The sequence below is a fragment of the Monodon monoceros genome, unplaced genomic scaffold, assembly GCF_005190385.1.
Source record: "Monodon monoceros isolate NGI ecotype Baffin Bay Population unplaced genomic scaffold, NGI_Narwhal_1 Super_Scaffold_7, whole genome shotgun sequence".
NCBI lineage: Eukaryota > Metazoa > Chordata > Mammalia > Artiodactyla > Monodontidae > Monodon > Monodon monoceros.
In genome coordinates, this window is record NW_021703784.1 from 82768865 (window position 1) to 82795533 (window position 26669).

The following is a 26669-nucleotide window of genomic DNA, read 5'->3' on the forward strand; positions in this document are numbered from 1 at the left end:
CCAGCAGCATCCTTCATCTGTGACTCTGACGTGCACCCCCGACCAGAAGTGTCAGGTAGTTAATGTGCTCTGGAGCAGCTGTAGTCACTGACAGATGGGAACTGATGGATAAAGACCCCTGGCAGAAGAACTATACACTGTTGCCTGGTTTCTATGTTTGATGATTTGACATCTGGGACCTTGCCCCTGGAGAAACTGCCCCTCCCAGGGCTGGCTAGCCTTTTCTTAGGGATAGTAAGTCTCACGTGCAAGTGCACTTGTTAGACACAAACCAAACAAGCTGGAGCCCAGACTCCAGCTGCCTCTTGCACACAGGGCTTTTGCAATCTGAGCCCCCAGCGTCCCTGCCCGAATCACCCTGGCCAGGTACCAGACAAACAGGGACAGCTCCCATGTCCCAGAGTCTGCCAGAATCTTTCAAGTGAGCCAGCCCTAAGCCTGCTTACCCTGCCTTGCCAGTTCTTTCCCATGAAAGCCACAATAAAGGCTCTTGCCCACATTTTCCCCACACTCCCACTGCCTTGTGACTGATCTTTGTGCTTTCCATGTGGCCCTCCATAGTGTGGCATGCCCTTTCCTCTTGAGACCTGTGAGTATACGAGCTATCTTTTCAATGGCAGTCATCCCCTGATCTGTTGGTTTTACCATGCCTGAATAATAATGAAACCTACATTTTATTATTTTATTTTTTTTGTGGTACGCGGGCCTCTCACTGTTGTGGCCTCTCCCGTTGCGGAGCACAGGCTCCGGACGCGCAGGCTCAGCGGCCATGGCTCACGGACCCAGCCGCTCTGCGGCATGTGGGATCTTCCCGGACCGGGGCATGAACCCGCGTCCCCTGCATCGGCAGGCGGACTCTCAACCCCTGCGCCACCAGGGAAGCCCGAAGCCTACATTTTAAAACATCTGTCTCCCACACTTCTCTAGTGAGTTTGAGCCCCAGATGCCCAAAACACTGATCTGCTCTGGATCGTATCCTTTATTGGCCTCCTTTCCTTCCCTCTCTCATTTTCCCACTTCCCAACTTGTGCTTCCTGGAACCCTCTCCCAAATAGACCACTTCTACTTCTACTCAGATCATCACAGAGCTTGCTTCTGGGGGAACCCAACCTAAGGCAATAACCTATAAAGACAGAGTTTCTCTGATAGAAGCAGGGCGTCCTCCTCCTTCTCAATGGCTCTAGTCCATCTTTATGGAACCCTAGGGTTCTGTAGAACACAGTGTGGAAACTACATTCCTAAACTATAGTGGTTAATCCCAGGCTCCAAAAAAATCCAAATAATATTTATCATTATCCTCCCAGCAGTATTTTCAAAGGTTAAAAAGCTTATATCTCAAGTTTGCAAGTTTCAAAATTTGTTAACTTTTAAAGAATATAGCAAAAATACCAATAGGAAATGAATATACCTAAGGGAACTCTATTTGATTAAAATAAGTAATTTCTCTACCTGAAAGCCTAATTTATCTCGAAGTAGTTGCTTGCACATCTGGCACACATTGGTGATCTGGTCAATTGAGCTCCATGTCAAACAGCAGTCTTTAAGCTGTATATAAAAGAACATTGTCTTTGACGGAAAAGGAGACTGGGGTGTATGCCAGTGTCTAAGGGCTCACCCCTGTTCATGGTTCTTGAAAGGGCTTACACAATCTCACTATTGTATTTCTAATACTTCCAAAATAAACTACTTAAATGACAATTGCTAATCCTAGTATTTACTCCTCCATCACCTTTATTAGTAATTGGCAATCTCAGGACAGTTGTGAAGTCTGCTTCTTCCAAAAATGATTTGTAATTAGGTCAAGGGTAAGAATTCTTTGGGATCTGCCTTTAACGTGTGAATCACTCAGAAGAGATTCTGTTTCACGAGGCTGTGCTTCTTTCCTAAAGGAAGCCTCTAATTGCAGATAACTACAGGGCACGTTTGATAACACTAGGTGGTAAGTTCCTATATTAGTCAGGATTCTTTTGGATGTAAATAATGGAAAACCAACACAAACTGGTTAAATAAAAGGGGAATTTACCATTGAACAGGCCAAAGCTTCAGGAGTGGCTAGATCTAAGAGGTCATAGAATGTCTTCCATGTTTACCTTGCTGTTTCTTCACTCTTTGCTGGCCGGTTTTCAGGCAGGCTTTTACCTCAGAGTGGCAAACTGGTTACCAACAACTCTAGACTTATATCCTATCTTCTTAGAAACCTCAATGCCAAGAGAATGCCTCTTTGCTGGTTGCTGTAGCAAAAGCCTTGAGACTTAGTCTCATTTGACTAACTCAATTGCCCACCCTCTGACCAGCTGTTATGACCATGGGGTTGTGATGCTATGACTGTCCAGCCTGAGTCACATGCCTATCCCTGGAGGAAAGCTGGCCCCCAAAGAACATCCTAGTGCTCTTACCTAAAGAGGGTTGTCCTGGGTGCCAGGGAAGCAAAGACCACAGAGGCTCTCTAAACAGGTATAAGCTCCTCATGGTGAGGGAGTCGGTCTAATAGTGTGTTTTATTCCCTAGACTAATTGCAAGGGTAGTGTCTTGCCTTGGGAGTTCTAATGTCTGTTCTAGACTAACAGTGTGTGAGTGTCATGCTGTGACAAACTGGGTGTGGGATCATGAAAAGGTATCTATATGTCCCAGGTTTCTTCCATAGTCACTGGGAATAAATAATGCAACCTCTTTTCCTTCAACCAATGAATGGATAGAATCTTAGAACAAAGACACAAAATAGGTGGTGTTTGGGGAGTTCTCTGAAGGCAGATGCTCTGAAATGCAAGTTATTTACGGAGAGAAACTTACTGTTGGATGAGAGGGAAGTAGCCAGTGATTTTATCCCACCTTTGTGGGATGAACCCTGCAGGATCATGTGAAAGTCCCTGCTACTAAGAATTGACTCTTGTGCAAGAAGAAAAGCACAGCCACAGCCCTCACTATGTTACTGTTTCTTTCCCCCTCCTCAAAAAATTCCTCTAATGACAAGTGGAAACAAGACAGTGATGATGCATTTCCTAGTGGGAGCTGATGGAGCCTCTGAACACGCTACTCCCTGGGCCTGAAATGCTCTATGCCTAGATTGGCGTGTGGCTGGCTCTGTTAAGGTGTCTGCCAAAATGTCACCTCTCCAGAGAGGTCTTCCCTGACCATCCTATCTAAAGTCATCCCTCATCCTATCGCCATCTGTCACATCACCTCGTTTTTCTTCCTAGCCCTTATTTCTCTTGGAAATTAGCATGCGAATTGTCTGTCTCCCTTATTAGAATGTAAGCTCAGGAGAGCGGGGCCATGTCTGTCTTGCTCACTGTGAATCTTCATCATCTTCCACAGTGCCTGGTACATAGTAGCCACTCAGTAAATACTGAATGATGAATGGATGGATGGATGGGCCCCAAATTGCCTTTTGGTTTATAGCTCCTTAGCCCAGAAGGGAATCCACTGTGGTAAAGGTAGAAAAGAAAATCTATCAACACTTGTGTTTGAGAAGCTCATTAGCCACAGCATTTGTTAACGCATCATGGAACCCTGCATGTGAAATCAGAAAGATGAAAAGGAATAGGAGGCTGCCAAGTCAACAAAGCTAACAAAAGCAAGTTTGTTCTTCCAGCATTAGCTGTCCTAGAGGGTCAAGGGAGAGTCCGTGGCCTTGCCGTCAGCAGAATTTTAGATGAGGTTGCAGTGTTGCAATTGATTATAGTTACCTAGTTTCCATACAAAAGAGCGTTTACAATTCAGCCAAATGGTTATAGCATCTGGAAGAAAATTCTTTATTCTACTCTTTCTACAGCCCCTGATGGCCAGGGAACAAATACCATCAATTCTGAGATTCGTGAAGCAAATCCAAACCCTTCATTGGTTGCCTGTAGTTTGGATCAGTGGAGAATTCCATCTGTCAGGGCATTTGCTGCATCATAACAGTTGTTGAATTTTCTTCAGGCAACAGATGAAGAACTCTGTCTACCGGAGTCGGCAATCTCTGAACAGCCCGAGTCCGGGGGAGACGGAGATGGACCTTCTGGTGACTCGGGAGCGACCTCGGCGTGGAATCCGTAACAGCGGATACGATGTAAGTCTCTGGTGGGCCGAGCTGAATACAGCTTTGCTTTGTCCTGAATGCAGAGGGGAGAGAGCATCCTATAATGTTTCAGTTTACTGCATATTAGTGGAATTTTAAAATGCACTAAAATGGTTTCTGTTTTATTATTTATTACCTGTTTTGCAAAGTAAGACTAATTGGAATGTGTCAGAGTAACAAATTATTGCTCAAAGGAGCTCAGTGTCTAAATTCAACCATTATATGAATAGTACGTTATTGACCTTAAACTCAACAGCAATTCTAAATGCCCTTAATTTTTTTTCCCTTTGTCCTTACAAACTCAGTAGGAACTATGGCTGTGGGTTAGAATTCATTTGAACATAGGCTTCTTTTAATCCATAGCACCGTTGAGAGGTTGGATTTGTTCCTGATTTCATAACTCCTCAATATGCCATGGAAACAATGAGATTTCCAACAGAGCGATTTGGTGATGGCATATGATAAAGCACATGCTTATGTGCAAGGATGCTCCAAGCTGTAAAAATGCTTCTAATCCCATCAAACGTCCCCAGATGATGACTTACAATTTGGTGCCTCCTCTCACGTTGTTTACATCCCGTCACATGTAGTTGCTCTCATGAGCTCACATGAACAGTACTATGCTGAGATGTTCAATAATGCTTCATTCTGCCCCAAGATTTCAAATGGCCTTGAATATACTCTTATGTTTTATGAAAATGTTTCTTTCCCTTTCTCCTAAAATGTTTCGCTAATTACAAATAAAAATTTTTATGTAACAAGAGTTATGATTCAAATATATCCAGATAAAGTTTCGTTACAATTGTGAGGTTGTAATTTGAAAATGACACTTGATTTCTTAAACATCCGGTGCTAATTTGAAGGCAATAGGATTTCTCCACCCTCAGGACTGGTCATTGTTTGCCACAAAAACTTAAAGTGGGATTTTTTAATGGTCCAATTAAAAGCAGAGATATTATACCTAATTTGAATTCTAATTACCTTCCTTACATTTAAACTTGATATTTGTGTTGGTGATGATGCCCTTATCTTTTATTTCTCTTTCCTTTTTTATAGAAAACAGTTTGATGGTTTAGTTTTGTAAAATTCCAGTTGCTTTGGGAAAATCTTTTTTTCTCCTCCAGATTAAATTATTCAATGTTAAATTTTCTCCCCATACAAATATTTCTTATACTAAACTTGATCTTCAATTTGATAATCAGCCTGTGGTTAAAAATAGGGCGTTTGAAATTTCCAATTAATCTCTCCCTACTAACAGTGAGTATTCTTCCTGGATGCTTGTAGCTTGGGGAACTACTTCTTCTGCTCGGGACTATTCTGCTGAGGTATGATAGCATTCTTAATTTATTTCAAGATTTGTATTAATAGATTTCTCGTGAGGTTCTAGACACAGACATTTTTACAGTTTGAGGAGATAGGCCAGAGGTTTCCCTATTAGTCTTGAAAAGAGAACACTGCAGGGTTTCTTTTTACCACTTTGCCAGGAGTTGCAGTACTCACCTAATACTCCTGGAATGTTGTGTAGAACAGTAGGAGAGGGACGATTTTTTTAAAGGCGGTTGCTCACCTCTCACAAACATGTATAAATATTCCAATTACAGATTACTTTAGGGGAAGCACACTTCATTTCAATAGATACTTTAAAATATACAATTCTTTGAAAAGTGTGTGTGATCACAAAAACATAAGCAAATATGTTTCCTTTAGAGAAGATGATCACCTAGGGAACAACTTTAGGAATTTAGACTGTTGATGCTGAGAATGAAATTGTTTCTTGTATCTCCTCCTGAGCCTTTTAATCCCATGAGAAGTATTTGCTATCATCTCCTGACTGCGCACACGAGACCAGGCCCTATTCTAGTCTTTTTACGGGTATAATCTCATTGAATTTGCAGTCACCAGTCAGGTAGGTGCTCTCATTATGTCCGTTGTACAGATGGGAAACCAAGGCTCCAAGCAGTTACATAATAAGTTTGCCCGACTCCAGAGCCCATCCCCTTAACCACCACAATACGACCTGCATGTGCCCTCACAACACTGTATATCTGTCTTCTCATAACATATGCCCAGTATTTCTGATCTCTATAAGATGTCAGGTCTCACAAAATTCTTGCATGGATAACCCACACAAGCAAAAACTGGACCAGCAGATAAAGTAGAAAAATAAGAGTCTTAGTTTTAAACAATGCACGCATTCGTTTTCTGAATCTTGATTTTCCAAAAGTCCTGAATCACTCCTGGCAAAAGAATCCATTAGCTCAGCAGTGAACAGGTCATTCAGTTGGAAACACGTCGTGCTTCCTACTGGGTCTGGGGACCTTGAAGCTAGGCCAACATTTGCAAGTCATTTCTGCCAGATTAGGAAACACCAGAGGGACCAGCTCCTTTTTTTTTTTTTCTTTTGAATTTTATTTTATTTATTTTTTATACAGCAGGTTCTTATTAGTTATCCATTTTATACATGTTAGTGTATATATGTCAATCCCAATCTCCCAATTCATCACACCACCACCACCACCCCCTGCCACTTTCCCCCCTTGGTGTCCATACGTTTCTTTTCTACATCTATGTCTCTATTTCTGCCCTGCAAACTGGTTCATCTTTACTATTTTTCTAGGTTCCACATATATGTGTTAATATACGATATTTGTTTTTCTCTTTCTGACTTACTTCACTCTGTATGACAGTCTCTAGATCCATCCACGTCTCTACAAATGACCCAATTTCGTTCCTTTTTATGGCTGAGTAATATTCCATTGTATATATGTACCACATATTCTTTATCCATTCGTCTGTCGATGGGCATTTAGGTTGCTTCCATGACCTGGCTATTGTAAATAGTGCTGCAATGAACATTGGGGTACATGTGTCTTTTTGAATTATGGTTTTCTCAGGGTATATGCCCAGTAGTGGGATTGCTGGGTCACCTGGTAATTCTAGTTTTAGTTTTTTAAGGAAACTCCATACTGTTCTCCATAGTAGCTGTATCAATTGACATTCCCACCAACAGTGCAAGAGGGTTCCCTTTTCTCCACACCCTCTCCAGCATTTGTTGTTTGTAGATTTTCTGATGATGCCCATTCTAACTGGTGTGAGGTGATACCTCACTGTAGTTTTGATTTGCATTTCTCTAATAATTAGTGATGTTGAACAGCTTTTCATGTGTTTCTTGGCCATCTGTATGTCTTCTTTGGAGAAATGTCTATTTAGGTCTTCTGCCCATTTTTGGATTAGGTTGTTTATTCTTTAATATTGAGCTGCATGAGCTATTTATATAGTTGGAGGTTAATCCTTTGTCCATTGATTCATTTGCAAATACTTTCTTCCATTCTGAGGGTTGTCTTTTCATCTTGTTCGTAGTTTCCTTTGCGGTGCAAAAGCTTTTAAGTTTCATTAGGTCCCATTTGTTTATTTTTGTTTTTATTTCCATTACTCTAGGAGGTGGATCAAAAAAGATCTTGCTGTGATTTATGTCAAACACTGTTCTTCCTATGTTTTCCTCTAAGAGTCTTATAGTGTCTGGCCTTATATTTAGGTCTTTAATCCATTTTGAGTTTATTTTTGTGTATGGTGTTAGGGAGTGTTCTAATTTCATTCTTTTACATGTAGCTGTCCAGTTTTCCCAGCACCGCTTATTGAAGAGACTGTCTTTTCTCCATTGTATATCCTTGCCTCTTTTGTCATAGATTAGTTGACCACAGGTGTGTGGGTTTATCTCTGGGCTTTCTATCTTGTTCCATTGATCTCTATTTCTGTTTTTGTGCCAGTACCATATTGTCTTGATTACTGTAGCTTTGTAGTATAGTCTGAAGTCAGGGAGTCTGATTCCTCCAGCTCGGTTTTTTTCCCTCAAGAGTGCTTTGGCTATTCAGGGTCTTTTGTGTCTCCATACAAATTTTAAGATTTTTTTTGTTCTAGTTCTGTAAAAAATGCCATTGGTAATTTGTTAGGGATTGCATTGAATCTGTAGATTGCTTTGGGAGTATAGTCATTCTCACAATATTGATGCTCCCAATCCAAGAACATGGTATATCCCCCCATCTGTTTGTATCATCTTTAATTTGTTTCATCAGTGTCTTATAGTTTTCTGCATACAGTTCTTTTATCTCCCTAGGTAGGTTTATTCCTAGGTATTTTATTCTTTTTGTTGCAGTGGTAAATGGGAGTGTTTCCTTAATTTCTCTTTCAGATTTTTCATTATTAGTGTAAAGGAATGCAGGAGATTTCTGTGCATTAATTTTGTGTCCTGCAACTTTACCAAATTCATTGATTAGCTCTAGTAGTTTTCTGGTGGCATCTTTAGGATTCTCTTTGTATAGTGTCACGTCATCTGCAAACAGTGACAGCTTTACTTCTTCTTTTCTGATTTGGATTCCTTTTAAATAAATTTATTTGTTTATTTATTTGACTGTGTTGGGTCTTCATTTCTGTGCGAGGGCTTTCTCTAGTTGCGGCGAGCGGGGATCACTCTTCATCGCGGTGCACGGGCCTCTCACTGTCGCGGCCTCTCTCGTTGCGGAGCACAGGCTCCAGACGCGCAGGCTCAGTAGGTGTGGCTCACGGGCCCACTTGCTCTGTGGCATGTGGGAACTTCCCAGACCAGGGCTCGAACCCGTGTCCCCTGAATTGGCAGGCAGATTCTCAACCACTGTGCCACCAGGGAAGCCCTGGATTCCTTTTATTTCTTTTTCTTCTCTGATTTCCATGGCTAGGACTTCCAAAACCATGTTGAATAATAGTGACAAGAGTGGACATCTTTGTCTTGTTCCTGATCTTAGACGAAATGCTTTCAGTTTTTCACCATTGAGAATGATGTTTGCTGTGGGTTTGTCGTATATGGCCTTTATTATGTTGAGGTAGGTTCCCTCTATGCCCACTTTCTGGAGAGTTTTTATCATAAATGGGTGTTGAATTTTGTCAAAAGCTTTTCTGCATGTATTGAGATGATCATATGGTTTCTATTCTTCAGTTTGTTAATATGGTGTATCACTTTGATTGATTTGCATATATTGAAGAATCCTTGCATCTCTGGGATAAATCCCACTTGATCATGGTGTATGATCCTTTTAATGTGTTATTGGATTCTGTTTGCTAGTATTTTGTTGAGGATTTTTGCATCTATATTCAGCAGTGATATTGGTCTGTAATTTTCTTTTTTTGTAGTATCTTTGTCTGTTTTTGGTATCAGGGTGATGGTGGCCTCATAGAATGAGTTTGGGAGTGTTCCTTCCTCCACAATTTTTTGAAAGAGTTTGAGAAGGATGGGTGTTAGCTCTTCTGTAAATGTTTGATAGAATTCACCTGTGAAGCCATCTGGTCCTGGACTTTTGTTTGTTGGAAGATTTTTAATCACAGTTTCAGTTTCATTACTTGTGATGGAGCTGTTCATATTTTCTATTTCTTCCTGGTTCAGTCTTGGAAGGTTATACCTTTCTAACAATTTGTCCATTTTTTCCAGGTTGTCCATTTTGTTGCCATTGAGTTGCTTGTAGTAGTCTCTTAGGATGCTTTGTATTTCTGCGGTGTCTGTTGTAACTTCTCCTTTTTCATTTCTAATTTTATTGATTTGAGTCCTCTCCTCCTTTTCTTGATGAGTCTGGCTAATGGTTTATCAGTTTTGTTTATCTTCTCACAGAACCAGCTTTTAGTTGTATTGATCTTTGCTATTGTTTTCTTTGTTACTATTTCATTTATTTCTCCTCTGATCTTTATGATTTCTTTCCTTCTACTAACTTTGGGTTTTGTTTGTTCTTCTTTCTCTTGTTCCTTTAAGTGTAAGCTTAGATTGTTTATTTGAGATTTTTGTTGTTTCTTGAGGTAGGCTTGTATTGCTCTAAACTTGCTTCTCAGAACTGCTTTTGCTGCATCCCATAGGTTTTGGATTGTCGTGTTTTCATTGTGATTTTTCTCTAGGTATTTCTTATTTCCTCTTTGATTTCTTCAGTGATCTCTTGGTTATTTGGTAACGTATTGTTTAGCCTCCATGTGTTTGTGTTTTTACGTTTTCTTCCCTGTAATTGATTTCTAATCACATAGTGTCGTGGTCAGAAAAGATGCTTGATATGATTTCAATTTTCTTAAATTTTCTGAGGCTTAATTTGTGACCCAAGATGTGATCTATCCTGTAGAAGGTTCCGTGTGCACTTAAAAAGAAAGTGTAATCTGCTGTTTTTGGATGGAATGTCCTATAAATATCAATTAAATCTGTCTGGTCTGTTGTGTCATTTAAAGCTTGTGTTTCCTTATTAATTTTCTGTTTGGATGATCTGTCTTTGGTGTAAGTGAGGTGTTAACGTCCCCCACTATTATTGTGTCACTGTCGATTTCCTCTTTTACAGCTGTTAGCAGTTGCCTTATGTATTGAGGTGCTCCTATGTTGGGTGCATATATATTTATAATTGTTATATCTTCTTCTTGGATTGCTCCCTTGATCATTATGTAGTGTCCTTCCTTGTCTCTTGTAACATTCTTTATTTTAAAGTCTATTTTATCTGATATGAGTATTGCTACTCCAGCTTTCTTTTGATTTCCATTTGCATGGAATATCTTTTTCCATCCCCTCACTTTCAGTCTGTATGTGTCCGTAGGTCTGAGGTAGGTCTCTTGTAGACAGCATATATATGGGTCTTGTTTTTGTATGCATTCAGCAAGCCTGTGTCTTTTGGTTGGAATATTTAATCCATTCACATTTAAGGTAATTATCGATATGTATGTTCCTATTACCATTTTCTTAATTGTTATGGGTTTGTTTTTGTAGGTCCTTTTCTTCTCTTGTGTTTCCCACTTAGAGAAGTTCCTTTAGCATTTGTTGTAGAGCTGGTTTGGTGGTGCTGAATTCTCTTAGCTTTTGCTTGTCTGTAAAGCTTTTGATTTCTCCGTCGAATCTGAATGAGATCCTTGCCGGCTAGAGTAATCTTGGTTGTACATTCTTCCCTTTCATCACTTTAAGTATACCATGCCACTCCTTTCTGGCTTGTAGAGTTTCTGCTGAGAAATCAACTGTTAACCTTATGGGAGTTCCCTTGTATGTTATTTGCCATTTTTCCTTTGTTGCTTTCAATAATTTTTGTCTTTAATTTTTGTCAATTTGATTACTATGTGTCTTGTCGTGTTTCTCCTTGGGTTTATCCTGCCTGGTTCTCTCTGCACTTCCTGGACTTGGGTGGCTATTTCCTTTCCCATGTTAGGGAAGATTTCGACTATAATCTCTTCAAATATTTTCTCGGGTCCTTTCTCTCTCTCTTCTCCTTCTGGGACCCCTATAATGCAAATGTTGTTGCATTTAATGTTGTCCCAGAGGTCTCTTAGGCTGTCTTCATTTCTTTTCATTCTTTTTTCTTTATTCTGTTCCCTGGCAGTGAATTCCACCATTCTGTCTTCCAGGTCACTTATCCCTTCTTCTGCCTCAGTTATTCTGCTATTGATTCCTTCTAGTGTATTTTTCATTTGTTATTGTATTTTTCATTTCAGTTATTGTATTGTTCATCTCTGTTTGTTTGTTCTTTAATTTTTCTAGGTCTTTGTTAAACATTTCTTGCATCTTCTCGATCTTTGCCTCCATTCTTTTTCTGAGGTCCTGTATCATCTTCACTATCATTATTCTGAATTCTTTTTCTGGAAGGTTGCCTGTCTCCACTTCATTTAGTTGTTTTTCTGGGGTTTTATCTTGTTCCTTCATCTGATACATAGCCCTCTGCCTTTTCATCTTGTCTATCTTTCTGTGAATGTGGTTTTTGTTCCACGGGCTGCAGGATTGTAGTTCATCTTGCTTCGGCTGTCTTCCCTCTGATGGATGAGACTATCTAAGAGGTTTGTCAGGACCAGCTCCTTGACATGGTAGAAACAAAAGCACCAGGAGGTTGATTTAAGTGTGAATTTTTCAAAGGTTGCCTGCTTTAGAGTCCCAAAGGAAACACCTGCATGTAAAAATAAATGAATAAATAAACAAATAAGCCAACAAACACACTCTTCATGGGCAAATCTTAGTCCCAGGACTGATGGCAGCCTGGATTGTTTCAGAATTTTTCCACTGAACAGGAAAAGTGAGGGCCTACAGAAGAGAGACTCTTAGCTCCAAGGGGTTTGGGAATCCCTGTGTTTTGCAGCAAGAATTCTCAACCACTTTGCCACTCTAACAGCTAAGGGATGCCACACACTCCTGGCATTTACTGGGGCTCACTTGGATAGTAATTTTCAGAAGGAGGCACCCCTTTTAGAAGAAGGCATGATTTTAGAAGGATGTCCAAAACTGATCTGTCCTAACAAGGACAGATCATATCTTTAAAGTAACTTTGAAATTAATTGAAATTAATTCCTCCAAGTGCAGAAAGCGGGTAGAAAAGATAATGTCAGCCTAATATTTCAAAACAAAAATAACTATTTGAAATTTTTTTTAAATGTTATTTTCCAAATTAAAGTCATATAGAAAATAATGAAGCAGTGGGGAAAGGAAAAGAAAATGCCCCAAATGTGATTTCTCAGGCAAAATAAAGACCCAACTGTTTTTTCCTACATCAGCCAAATTGTTAACCCCTGTATGTGGATGATAAATCAGTCTTTGCTTCCAAAGGGCAAGTGATAATCAAATCATTCCCCAGAAATAGAAACGTACTTCCTCAACCTTGATTTGCATTTGGACTTCAAAAACCTATGACAGGAATAGGGTCAGCTATGTGCCTTGGCCACGAGATCGTCTCTGAAACAATGGTTTGAATTATAATGTTGAAAATGAGTGCTGACCTCCCAGAAGTAGAGAGCTTTACAAGCATTTCCCTTAGTTTCTCTCCAGCACCATGTCTGGAATTCCACACCCTGGCGGTGCTCAGACCTTAACAAACATGTGGGCAGTGAGTGAAAATGTTAAGAAGGATGATTGATCCATTGATGCGTCTCAGTAGAGGTGATGTCGAAGGCTCTGATGTAGCCATCACCAGCACTATTACAACCTTGGGGGAAATGTTTTGATATATTAGCGGAAACCAGATGATTTTACAACTGAAGAGTTTGTAAACCTACAAAAAGGGGCGCTACATCAGGCAAGGCTCAGCTGCAGAAAACAGAAAACATCGAGCCTTTTTTTTTTTTTTTTTTGCGATACGCGGGCCTCTCACTGTTGTGGCCTCTCCCGTTGTGGAGCACAGGCTCCGGACGCGCAGGCTCAGCGGCCATGGCTCACGGGCCCAGCCGCTCCGCGGCATGTGGGATCTTCCCGGACCGGGCACGACCCCGTGTCCCCTGCATCGGCAGGAGGACTCACATTGAGCCATTTTAAACAGACAAAAAGGAACTGTAAGGAATTAGTGCTCCCACAATTATCAGAGGGCTGGAGGAGTGTTCCAGGAAAGACTGAGAACAAAACCGCAGGGCTGGCTCTGCAGAGGGGCCACTGCTTGTGCCCCAAGCAAGAAGGTGAGGGAAGTGGGCTGCCCTGGAACTGCTGACCAGCAGAAAGATGGGCCCTGCCTCATTCCCTTGGTCCAAACCACACACTAGTGCATTTAATTGACAGAACCTAAGTCTCAATCACAGCCAGTTCCTCCTGGAGGGCCCCAAGTGCATGTTAGCTGTTAGCCTTCGATCTACAGGAAAGTGTGTAAAAAAGAGGTTGCCAAGGCCTGGTCCAACATTCCTACCGTGGCACGGGGTAAAAGCAAGATAGAGAATTACCAGGCAGAGCAATATTTGGGAAGCATTTGGGGGAACTAGTGGAGGAAAGCATAGCAAAGAGGGAGATGGAAACACCGCTCAGAGCTCAGTACCCACCCAGGCTGCAGGCTGGGCGCACTGTGTTGTGTGTGATGGGCTGTTTATCTTGCTGGCGTCTCTCGGCTGACAATGAAGCCAGTTTCCTTTGTTCCAGGTGAACAGTGGTTACTGGAAGGAGGCCAAGGGATTGGAACAGTTGTTTTGACGGTTTCCATTTTCAGGGAGATGAAATATGATCTGGAAGGCCCCTGACTGCCTGAGATAGCATACAGCACGTCTGGGGCCTTCTCAGTAAACTTGTAAATCCTATTATTAATGGGAGTCTCTCCTGCTCACCTCTCCCCTCCCTCCCCCAGCGTCTTATGGCTTTGGCATGATAGTTAGAGACCAAGGCAAAGCACAAGGATGCCCTGGCACTGCCTGATGTGCCCAGTTAAGGGTACAACCAACCTTTGCTTTCATTGGGAAGCAGATGGTTGGACTTGGGGGTTTTGTCCTTTACCAGAAGCAACCTGCCGTTGCCCTCTGAACTAGGTGCCCTGTGTTGGCCCTGACCCCAACACCATCACCTCCTAAGCATCCCATGTAGAACTGCCTTACAGATGTCTCCCATCTCAGCCTTTCATTTCTTTCTTCTGCCTCTGCCAGCTAGTTTAAGCTGCTAATAAGCCTGGCTTGATATGTTATCTCAAGTTAACTTATAGTACATTGTGTTTTAACAGGGGCCTTTAATCCCAGGGAAATATCTGATAATGGGAGATCAGGCTCCCTGGTTGAGGCTGAGGCAGAGGTGGAGGTGTTTGGTGGTGAAGTGAGCCTTTTGGTGTAGTCCAGACCCCAGCGGGCTGGTGGCTGCCCACAAAGATGCTCGCTAATCCCACAAAGATGGAGGCCTCTTGGCAGGTGGAGAGCAGGAAGTAGATTCTTGTTTGCAGATTTTGGGGGTGGAAGGCCAGGTTTCAGGACCGCCTAGTGACCCCACTTGGTGCCAGGCCTCCCCTGCTGAACTTTCCCTCCCGTGCCGGCATGTTCCCACTGGGCAGGAGACAAACCGCTTCCCTTCCTTAGTGAGCACTCAAGTGCCATCTGCCTGCCTGTTCTCTCTGGTTCCCTGTGCTCTGGACGCTGCCTGTTCCTGCTCCCCGCCTACTCACCCTGCCTCTTCTGAACTCTGAGACCTCTTAGCCTCGTGACTAGGGCAGCCACTTACTGCAGGCCAGCGTCCCTAGCATGCTCTTGGTATGGACACCTGTAGGGGAAGGGAAGGAAGCAGGATTGGACAGAGTTAAAGGTCGGGCTATGGTACAGGAACTACAAGCCCTCAGCTGACCCCCGGGGAGCTCTGTAGCTCACATGGCCCCGAAGAGCTGTCCCAGGTTTTCGAGACGCATCTGGGCTCTTATCCTCTAGCACTGGCCAGTCCCTAGGTGTCCTTGGGAGAGGCAGCTCTCTTTAGCCAAGAACAATTCCCAGCGAGAGAGTTGCCACTGCCGGTTCCCACTAATGCCCGGGGAGAGTGAGGGCGATTCCCAGTTGACACCTGAGGGCTGGCGGCGTGCCCAGCAGCTCGGGAAGGAGCCCTAGAGTCCTGGGCAGCACAGCACCATCCACCCCACGCTAGTGCCTCCCAACCGTGGTGTTCCTTGGCCCACTGTGGCCCTTGAATTCCTGCAGGAGCCGAAGGCCAGGGAACAAATGAGAACACCCCTTGGTAGTTTCTACCCCTTCATTTCCTCTAGCAAACATTTCTCACGTGCAGTGGAACCACTGCATCATATTGCATTTAACATACGCAAATTCGGTAATATAGACCCTATAAGACAAAGGAAAGAATTTTAAATACTGCAGAAAAAATAGCTTTTGTCTGTATTCTGTTCATATCATGCATTACAGGTGATCTGTTTCTTTTTACATATTGTTCTGTAAGATGGTACACACAGGCCGTGCATGCTGTACCATATGGATGATTTAAGGACTTCTCAAAGGTTTAACTACATGATTTTTCCCTTCTTTGCTGGCATTGGCATCTAAGCCCCACATGTGACTACCTGTGTGAGGCTCTATGGAGAAGAGAAAGGTAGATTAACTAGTCTTGCCCCGAGGCGCTTTTGCAGACTAGTGGAGGAGACAGGTAGAGACATATGCAGCCGGTTGTGCCAGTGAACTTGGATGGGAACAGGAAGTCTTCCGGTAGGTCTCTTCCTGTCTGTCCCACGGTTGCCAGAGGAAACCTTCTAAAACATATACCCTTGTTTAGAATCCTTCATTACCTCCTCAGGGCGTGGGCATAAGACTCAAACTCTAAGCTTCCAGCTCAGGACTCATCTTCTCTGGCTGGCCTGGGCCTGCCCTTCTGGCTGCGGCTGCTGCTTCTAACCCAGCCCTTGGCTGCGGCCCTACACGCCCTTCCCAGGCTTGCCCTGTGATTTCACATCTCTGCGTCTTTGCTTGTGCTCATCCCTCTTCTCAGAACATCCCTTCCCTCTGGCTTAGTGCAGGCCGAGGTTTCTCAATTCAGCACTACTGATATTTGGGGCTGGATAATTCTTTGTATGGAGGGCTGTCCTGTGCATTGTATGACGGTTAGCAGCATCCCTGGCCTCTACCCACCAGCTGCCAGTAGCACCTCCCAGTTGTGAGAGCCAAAAAATGCCTCCAGACATTGCTGAGTGTACCCTGGGGTACCCCAGTTGAGAACTGCCTATTCAGGCAATGCTTTCAGAACTCGGTTAAGCATCATCTCCCCGAGAACCTTTTCCTTGACCCCACGTCTGTGGTCTGACTTAAATGCCGTCCCTCGTGTTCCAGGAGCACCTGGGACTCACCCCAATCAAAGCCCTTACTCCCCATTCTCCCTCTGTGGGTTTATATATATTATTTCCCCCGCTGCCCTCCTCAAGGACAGGAATCATGTCTTCTTCATCCTGGGAGCCTCAGCACTCAGAATGAGAACCAGCGCATATTAGATGCCGTGTCTCTGTTTTTTGAGCAAGTGAACAAGCAAGTGTCAACCAGAAGTGACTCCGGAGCTGAGACTTGAAAATATGGGGCAGATTTCGCTCTGAGTCAGATAAACAGTTGATTTGACTGGCTTATCAACACTGTAGACAAATGCCTGTTAGTGTTTGAAGTTCAGTCTAAATGGTGGTTATCAGTTAGGATGCTTTGGCTAAACTAACAGAAAACTGAACCCAACTCAGACTGTCTCTACTCATTAAGGGCATGTATTGGGTACAGTAAATCTGGGCCTGGTCTGATTGATGCTCCCATTCCTTTTCTCTGCATTATGCAGTGCTGTCCCCCTCATGCTTTGGGTTCATCTACAGGTTGATTCTCTCCTGTAGGAAATGGCTGCAGCAGCCTCAGGCCTCGTGTCTACATACTGCGTTGGCCAACGCAAGAGAGGATATCTCTTTTCCCAGCCATGAAACAAAGCTTATGGGTTTTACTCTAACTGAGCCACGGTAGGTCAAGTGCCCACCCTACCCCTGTATCAAGCGGGGTGGGGGGAGGAGGGGGCTTATACTGATTGATTTAACCCAGTCAGACCTCAGCAGCAGATATGGGACAGGCTTATTAGTCCCTGCCGGCCCCCCAGCAGAGCCCCTGTCTGAGACCCAGGGAGAGGAGTGGATGGATGCTGAGGCCATTACAGTACCTGCGACTTGAGGAACATCAATCTTTGGGCCTTCTAAGGGGCAAAACCAGCACAGTCCTCCATGTCACTTGTCCCTCCAGTCTCAGTTGTGGGACAAACACCTCTTTGGTTGACCGTCCATAAAGGGAAAGATCGGCATGGCGATAAGCCCATGACCATTTCTCCCTGTGGGCTTGGGGAGTCCTGGCTAGGTTGTGTTTTAGAGGCAGAGTGACCAAGAGGGATTTTGTGGGTCTGTCTGGCTTTTTCAAGAGGTGGAAGGAGGAAGAGCAGATTTGAGTTGGTGACAGGGAGAGCCTGTTTGGCTGCGGATTCGTGTCGGCTCTCAAAATTGAGCCTGAGTCCCCTTGCTGCCTGCAGGGCCAGCTCAGCTAAGAAGATGAGAAGAAGCAGGTGATGACTCGTCTCAAGAGCAAAAAGCAAAATAACTTCCCATGAGAGAAAGCCATTCTTGTGTGTTTACTTTCAGGTGGATTTTTAATTTTATTTTTTAATTTTTTGACGCGGGCCTCTCACTGTCGCGGCCTCTCCCGTTGCGGAGCACAGGCTCCGGGCGCGCAGGCTCAGTGGCCATGGCTCATGGGCCCAGCCGCTCTGCGGCATGTGGGATGTGGGATCTTCCCCGACCGGGGCACGAACCCGCATCCCCTGCATCGGCAGGCGGACTCTCAACCACTGCGCCACCAGGGAAGCCCTCAGGTTGGTTTTTTAAAACGTATTAGTCATTAGTTGACTCTGGCTCATGTATTGTTCTCAACATTCACAATCAGTACTGTGTAATGGTTATGCTCATGGCCTCTGGAGCTAAGCTGGGTTCACAGTCCAGCTTGGCTAGACACTGGCAGTGTGAAGCTGGGCTAGTTACTTCACCTACCTGTTTTAGTTTCTCCACCTGGAAAATGGGCATGCAGGTTGAACCTGCATTATAGGGTTGTTGTGAGGATTAAATGAATTAATGCAGGTAAAGCACCTAGAAGATGCACAGTGAACAGTAGCTGTTGTACCTGTGGCTAACAGATTACATGAGGGAGAGAGGGATACTCTTTTTTCTGTTTCTTTTCCATTGTAGCACTTTAGACATCGCAGGACTGCTGTGAATTGTCTCACCCACTGTGATACTGTGATTTATAATAAGAAATAGATTATTTGGTCTTAGTCCTTGTTGCTGGCCCAGAGCTCCAAAACCCCTTGGGATTTCCTGAGTGATGGGAGCATTAAATGTCCTTTATGTTAATGAGGTGACCTAGAAAGCACCTAAGGAAAGCACCTGGTTGCCAGTAGAGCCCACCATGGGATTAAGGGTTGGAACTTTCAGTCCCACTCCCACCCCCTGACCTCCAGGAAGGGAAGAGGGGCTAGAGATCAAGTTCAATTTCCAGTGATTAGTCAATCGTGCCTATGTAATGAAGCCTCCATTAAAAACCTAAAAGGACTGGGTTCGGAAAGCTTCCGGGTTGGTGAACACGTGGAGATTGGGGAGAGTGGCACCCTCAGAGAGCGTGGAAACTCCTTGCCCTTCCCCATAACTTGCCCTATGCCTCTCTTCCATCTGGCTGTTCCTGATTTATATCTTTTAATAATAAACCAGAAATCTAGTACGTAAAATATTTCTCTGAGTTCTCTGAGCCATTACAGCTGAACCTGAGGAGGGAGTCGTTGGAACCTCCAGTCTATAGCTGACTGGTCAGAAGCACAGGTGACAACCTGGACTTGCGACTGGCATCTGAAGCGGTTGGTGGGGTGGGGTGGGGGGCAGTCTGGTGGAGCTGAGCTCTTAAAACTGTGGAATCTGATGCTTTCTCCAGGTAGAATCAGAATTGAGTTGAACTGTAGGATGCCCAGCTGATGTCCAAGAACTGGATGTGTGGGGAAAAACTCACACATGGTGATCAGAATTGTACACACTAAAGAGAGGATTGTATTCCTCAACTCCTCAAAGAGTGTCTTTCTCCAGCATGATGGGGCTGGAGAAGGGCTTTGTAAAGGGTGGCCCTGACACAGGCCAGACTTCCAGAGGTGACCTCTAAGAGCACGCTTTGCCAGACCCGGGGTTGCCAGTGGTTATAACTTGGTAAATGTGATTTGCTCAGTAATTGAATTTCCACTGCTCTGTGGAGGGCAGCAGGTCATGGGGAGAAAGACAAGAGGATGGAGCCCGTTCCTGAGACTCCTGCTTCAGGATGAAGACGTTTTGCTTTGGGAGCAGCGAGTAAAGCTGAGACTTGTCCATTTGCTGAGGACATTGGACACCTTCTTTTACCCTTGATTGTCCATCCCCATAATTTCAGTGTAATTATGGGTCACTCTTTGGAAGATGAGAAAGAAAAAGAATGTCCCTCTTCTTTAGAAATCTATGAGAGACCCTGTAAGGTTTTTTCTACTCATCTGAGACAGAAACAGCATGCTTGGAAGTGATTGTGGGTCATCCTTTGGAAGACAGTCAAAGTGAAACTTGAAATTTTGCTGAGATTTTTAACAAATTCTTTTTGTACAGCCTGTTGCAGAAGAGAAATCATTAACCATTATTCTGAACCCCACTATCTGTTCTGAGGGATACCAATCTCCCTCTATTGTCAGAGAAGGTTTTGAGATGTAGGCTCAGGAGGAAGCTGACCCTGTGTCGTGATAGCTCTTCTCCCCACAGGGGAAGTGAAAACTCCTTGAACTTTGGTTTTTACAAGTGGCTTTGTAAATGTCTCTGCTTACTCAGTGACAAGCAGCACTTGCAGTGGGGCTGTAATAGCCAGAGCAGACATTGAACAGAGAGAAGCAGTAGTTTTGTGTTGCCCAAGGGACCCTGTTGGTGGAGAGAAAGATGGTCATGGAGCCAGATCAGTTCATCACGGCCATATGGCCCAGAGATGTATCTTGCTGAAACCTACGCTTGATCTTGGGGCTCTTGCTGTGAAGATGCAGAATTTGCTCAGAATCTGTTCTCCATGTTAGATAGAGCTGTGATTGGCACTGAGTTGACAATCAGGGCTTTGGGACAAAATTTAGAGAGAACCTTCAAATTTTTGTGCTTCAGAAATGAAGTGCCAGGGTGGGGCAAAGTGCTGTTGTACACACTTGTGTGTCCTGGAAAATATGACCTTGTAAGACATCTGTCCACTTTTGGGCTCATAACTCAAGAAATTCTAGAATAAATGGCTTCCCCAGTCCTTCATCCTTCCTCTTCAATTCCTTTCTAGATAAGACTGCCTAATTCATTTTAGACGTTTGGAATTGTCTTTTACTGTTAAAGACTTTTGAGCAGAAATTCTCCAGGCTTCTTTTAAGATTAATTTCCATCCATTCATTCATTCAATGAGCATTTATTAAAGTTCTACTATTCGCCATTCTGGGGTGCAACAGGACACATGACAAAGTCCCTGCCCTCATGACACTTATATTCCAGCAAGGGGAACAGATAACAAACACGTAAGCCCATAGATACACAGCACAATGTCAGAAACGCTATGGAGGGACCTAAAGCAGGGCAAGGCGATGGAATATTGAATATAGAAGAACGTAGAAAATAGACTACCAGGAGGTGCTCTTCATAGGTTGACCAAAGTAGGGCTCTCTGGGGAAGCGACTTTTGAGCAGGGACCTGAAGTGAGGAAGCCAGCCAGGCTGACCCCCAGGGGAAGAGCATTCTGGGCAGAAGGTATAGCAAGTTGAAGCGCCCAGAGGAAGATGTGTGCTTGAGGAGCTCAGAGAACATCAAGGAGACCGTGTAGCAAGATGCCCTTTCTTGGTAAAGGGTCTCAGCTCTGACTCCTTCCCTATATCCCCACATGTCACTATCTACAAGTCCTATCAGCCCTCCTCCAAAATGCATCTTGAACTCAGCTGCATCGTCTTTGTCCATGACCACCCTAATCCAAGCCCCTGCCATATCTCTTCTTGCCTGGATTATTGCAAGAGCCTTCTAACTGACCTCCCATAAATTCCAATCACATTTCAACCCGGCTTAAATTTCTTCAACACTTTCCCATTGCCCTTTGAAGACAGTCCAGCCTTCTTACCATGGCCTTCAAGACCCTACAGGATCTGGCCCCTGCCTGCCTCTCCAGCCACATCTCCTGACAGTTGGAGCTTCAGCCACATGGTCCATGTATTTATTAGTCAGCTCGGACTGCCATCGCAAAGTACCACAGACCTGATGACTTAAAACAACTGACATTTATTTTCTCACAGTTCTGGAGGCTGGAAGCCTGAGATCAAGGTGTTGGCAGGGTGGCTTCCTTCTGAGGGCTGTGAGGGAAGGATCTGTTCCAGGTCTCTCTCCTTGGCTTCTAGCTGGTCGTCTTCTCCCTGTCTTCACATTGCCTTCCCTCTTTACATGTCTGTGTCCAAATTTCCTCTTCCTATAAGGTTGCCAGTCGTATTGAATTAGGGCCCACTCTAATGACCTCATTTTAACTTATCTCTGTAAAGACCCTATCACCAAATACAGTCATAGTTAGGACTTCAGCATAGGAATTTGTGGGGTCAGGGTACGGATGGGGACACAATTCAGCCCATAACAGTTACTTTTCTCTTCCTCAAATACTGTGAACTTTTTCCATCTCAGGACTTTTCATAAGCTTTCCTATGATCTTCACATGGCCACCCCATTTTCCTTCAGGTCTCCATAAATGTCACCTCTTCAGAGAGGCCTTCCCTACCATCCCCATCAAACCAGCTATGATGCCAACCCATGTCGTTTGTTTCATTAAGCCAAATTTATATATGATAACGTATACGGGTCTTTAGTGTACAATTGGATGGGCTTTGACAAATGTAGATACCCTTGTAACCACCAGTGCAATCAAAATTTAGAGCATTTTCATCACCTCTGGAAAGTTGCCTCATTTCTCCTTTCAGCCAGTCCTTACCACCACAACCTCAGATGGCAACCACTTTCCTGATATCTACTATCATAGTTTTACCTGTTCTTGAATTTCACGTGAATGGAATTATTCGGTATGTACTCTTGTGTCTGACTTCTCTTGCTCAGAGTTTATCAATGTTTTTGCATGTATCAGTAGTTTATTGTTTTGTTGCTGAGTACTATTCCATTGTATGAATATACCACTATTTCTCCGTCATCCTATTGTTGGACATTTGGGTTGTTTCCAGTTTGGAGCTACTAGGAAAAAACTGCTGTAAACATTTTCACATATATGTTTTGTGAACATAGGCACTGTCGTCTAAATGTGTGTGTCCCCCTAAAATTCAGGCTTTGAAATTCTAACCCCCATATGTTGGTATTAGGAGGTGGGGCCTTGGGGAGACGAGCAGGTCGTGAGTGTGGAATCCATGAATGGGATTAGCGCCCTTATAAAAGAGATTCCCGCAAAGCAACCTCGCCCCTTCCTCTATGTGAGGATACAGTGAGGAGTGTGCATCCTGGAAGAGGGCCCTCACCCAACCACGCTGGCACCCTTGGACTTCCAACCTCCAGGACTATGAGAAATCAATTTTTGTTGTTTATAACCCACCCAGTTTGTGTTATTTTATTCTAGCCGCCGGATCAGACTAAGACAATATGTTTTTATTTATCTTGGATAAAGATGTAGGAGTGGAATTTCTGGGTCCCAATGTAGGTGTATGTTTAACTTTTTAAGAAACTGCAAACAGGTTTACAAACTATTTCTGCTGTTTCCCTTCCCATCAGCATCGTGACAGTTCTAATTCTACTCCTCAATCTCACCAACATTTGTGATTAATCTTTTGAATTTTAGCCATTCCAGTGAATGTGAAATGATGTAATTTCCCTAATTACTCATGATGTTGAACACTTCTTCGTACATTTATTGAACTTTTATGTACCTTACTTAACGAGGTGTCTATTCAAGCCTTTTGCCCAATTTTTAAATGACATTGTCATTTTGTTATTTATTTGTAGGAATTCCTTATATATTTTGGATACAAATCCTACTATTTCTCCTGGTTGGTGGCTTGTCTTTTCATTACTTGTATGATAAAAAAAAAAAAAGCTGGTTTTTAATTTTGATGAAGTCTTAGGGCTACAGCATGTGTTCTAGGACCAGGCAATATGATGGAATATTTTCCAGAAAGAAGATAATTAGGGTTCCTAGCAGGGCTATAATTTCCTTCAAGTTTGTTCCCATGGTGTGTCACGTGAATACTTAGCCACTGTGTGGGCCTTCCTAGGTGTGCGAGACAGGTGTGCTCTTTTAGACAGTGTTGAAAGGATCGCAAATGTTTACTCCGTCCGGTGGGCACCCTAAAGCTCAAGCCCAGAGGCCCGTGTGTTCAGGTATGAAGAAGAAATGACGTTAATTTCTTCTAAATTCCTGCGGCCTTTGCTGCTGAGGATATACTTAGATTACCAGCTCAGGTCTTTGGTCTCTTTACTCAATAGAAATTGATAAGAGACCAGACTAGGAATTCAGGCAAGACTTTCTTGGGACTCCTGCTACAGCAGGAGGGCGTGAGAACAAGAAACACGTGCCCTTGCTCACTCCCTGAGGTGGGGGGCGTGAGCTGTTTCCTTAAGTGGGGTGAGGGTGAGGGCGGACCCAATGGGTCGGGCAGGAGGCGTGGCTTAGGTGGCCTGCCCACCCCGCTGGTGGTCCCGTGTGCGGGGATCGTCCGCAGAACCCTCAGAAATGGTTTGTGTTCTTTTTGTATCTTATTGTTCATCATTTGTCCCAACTGCACTTGTGTGCAGTTATTCTTAGTCCCTTATAGTTTCTTTGTATTCTGTTGCTGGAGATGTTTGTCCAGGTGCAAACACTGCAGCAAAGATTCCCAGGTCTCAGCCTAGCTCACTTAACACCATAAATATCCAAAATCTTAAATATGGGCGTTTCCTCTAACCCAGTAATTCTACTTCTAGGAATTTAACCTAAGGCTAAATTTATGGTTATATGCGAAATTTTAATCACAATATACATATGTCAGCTTTGTTTCTATGGTAAAATATTGGGAAACCACCTAAAATAGTGGATAGTTAAAAATAGGTTGTAGGGACTTCCCTGGTGGCGCAGTCGTTAAGAATCCACCTGCCAATGCAGGGGACAAGGGTTCGAGCCCTAGTCTGGGAAGATCCCACATGCCGCGGAGCAACTAAGCCCGTGCGCCACAACTACTGAGCCTGCGCTCTAGAGCCCACGAACCACAACTACTGAGCCCATGTACCACAACTGCTGAAGACTGCTCGCCTAGAGCCGGTGCTCTGCAGCAAGAGAAGCCACAACAATGAGAAGCCTGCGCACCGCAACGAAGAGTAGCCCCCGCTTGCCACAGCTAGAGAAAGCCCGCGCACAGCAACGAAGACCCAAGGTAGCCAAAAATAAATAAATTAATTAAAATAAATAAATAAATAAAATTTAAAAAGTAGGTTGAAAACTCGATATAGCAGAATGCTATGAACTCTTTTAAGGTTATTTCCTATAAATACATATTTTTATTGACAGATATTTATTTGTAATATTGTATAAAAGATTTCCAAATATTATATATAATTCCATTATATATATATGTAAATCCATATATATTCATATATATAGGAGGATTTTTATATAATGGGACATTCAATTTATATATATTTATAAAATATATATGTGTGTGATTATTCTGTTTATAAAATCATGACCCAGATGGCTCTGAGAAAGTATCTAAACTCAAAAGAATTATGTCGACAAAAGTAGATTTTAAATACTTCTACTTCTTTACTCATATTTTCATATATTGATACAAGAAAACTATCAGTCATGCCCAGTAATACTTTTTCAACTTCCTTAATTCCTTTCCCATTCACATGCTTTATTGCTGCTTTTGCATCTCTCTCCAAAATCTCACTAAAAAAATCCTGCCGCCCACTCCGCTTCTGCCTCATTGCCCTCCCCCACTTCCTGTTCTCCATCACAAAAGCCAGAGAATCTTGTGGCAAGTGGTGAACTCTCCTTGGAAGAGGAGGAGGGAGAAACTGACTTGGGCCAAGTCAGCATTCTTTGTAGCTGCCTGGGGTGGGGTGATGGGTGAGGTGGGGGAGTAGAGAGGAGAGTGTCCGTAATGTGCCACCATTCATAATCTTCATCTTATTTCATATGCATAGAAAACATCTGGAAGGGCAAGCACAAAGGTCAAAATGTTAACATTAGTTATTTCTGGTGGTAGGATTAGAATGGATTTTAATTTTCTTCCTTTTGCTTATCTGTGTTTTCTAATTTTCTACCATGAACAGACATTCCCTGATTAATTTTTTAGAATTTTTATTGAAGTATATCTTGATCAATTTATAAAAATCATTAAAAAAAAAAAAGTTCCCCAGTGCTTCTCTGGAGTATGAGGTTGGAGAGGCTAGTATGATAAACTCCAAGTTAAGGAGGTTTAAAAATATATTCTCTGTCCCAGATACGCCACTGACATTTTTACCCAAGCCAGCCATCAGTCAACACTGGGAGATGTGTCTTTGTGCCTGTCTCCCTCTTTTTGTCAAATAAAAGCAAAAGGTATTTTCAAAATTGTACAAGTTAGGAAGAAGGACTTGGAGCAGGTTAGGCCAGTTGACACATACGCCTTATCTGGAAAACGGGTACAGCCATATGGCCCTCAGGGATTGGTGAGGGACCACAAGTGGAAAACCCAGCACAGGGCTAGCATATCACAGGTCCTCAAGTAACTGTGAGTACCTGCTCTGTTCAGTTCTTTTGCTTAACAGGCAATTACTGGTTTCAGCTTTGGGCTAAGCTCTGAATTGGAGGCTGTGGATATAACAAAAAGACACTGACCCAGCCTTAAAGGAACCCACAGACTGTGGGGAGGAGGAGATAATATGGGAGTGTCTGCCAGACCCTCTTCTAAGCGCTTGATATTTGCATATTGATGCTTTACATCTTTATAGTAATCAATAAGGTAGATTTTCTCAATTATTATTACTTTTATTTATTTTATTTTATTTTTTTGTGGTACGCGGGCCTCTCACTGTTGTGGCCTCTCCCGTTGCGGAGCGCAGGCTCCGGACGCGCAGGCTCAGCGGCCATGGCTCACGGGCCCAGCCGCTCCGCGGCATGTGGGATCTTCCCGGACCGGGGCATGAACCCGTGTCCCCTGCATCGGCAGGCGGACTCTCAACCACTGTGCCACCAGGGAAGCCCTCAATTGTTATTTTATAGTCTGTCTTCCTGGTCACAGATATCTGTTCATCCCTCTGCCAGAGCCAATATCTGTGGTACGGTAATGGACCTGTTTATGTATGTGGTGAGTAAGAGCTTGGGTGCTGGGAATCAGGCTCTCTGGGTTCAAAAT

The 26669-nt window shown here is 43.5% G+C and overlaps 1 protein-coding gene across 1 annotated transcript in view; it reads left to right on the forward strand.

The window, feature by feature from the left end:
- The window catches only part of KIAA1549L (KIAA1549 like), a 128763-nt gene that overhangs the window by 69829 nt on the left and 32265 nt on the right, over positions 1-26669 (forward strand). Inside the window, exon 15 of the mRNA XM_029209631.1 lies at positions 3922-4051. Coding sequence (XP_029065464.1) covers positions 3922-4051 — 130 coding nt within the window. The remainder of the gene's footprint in view (positions 1-3921; positions 4052-26669) is intronic.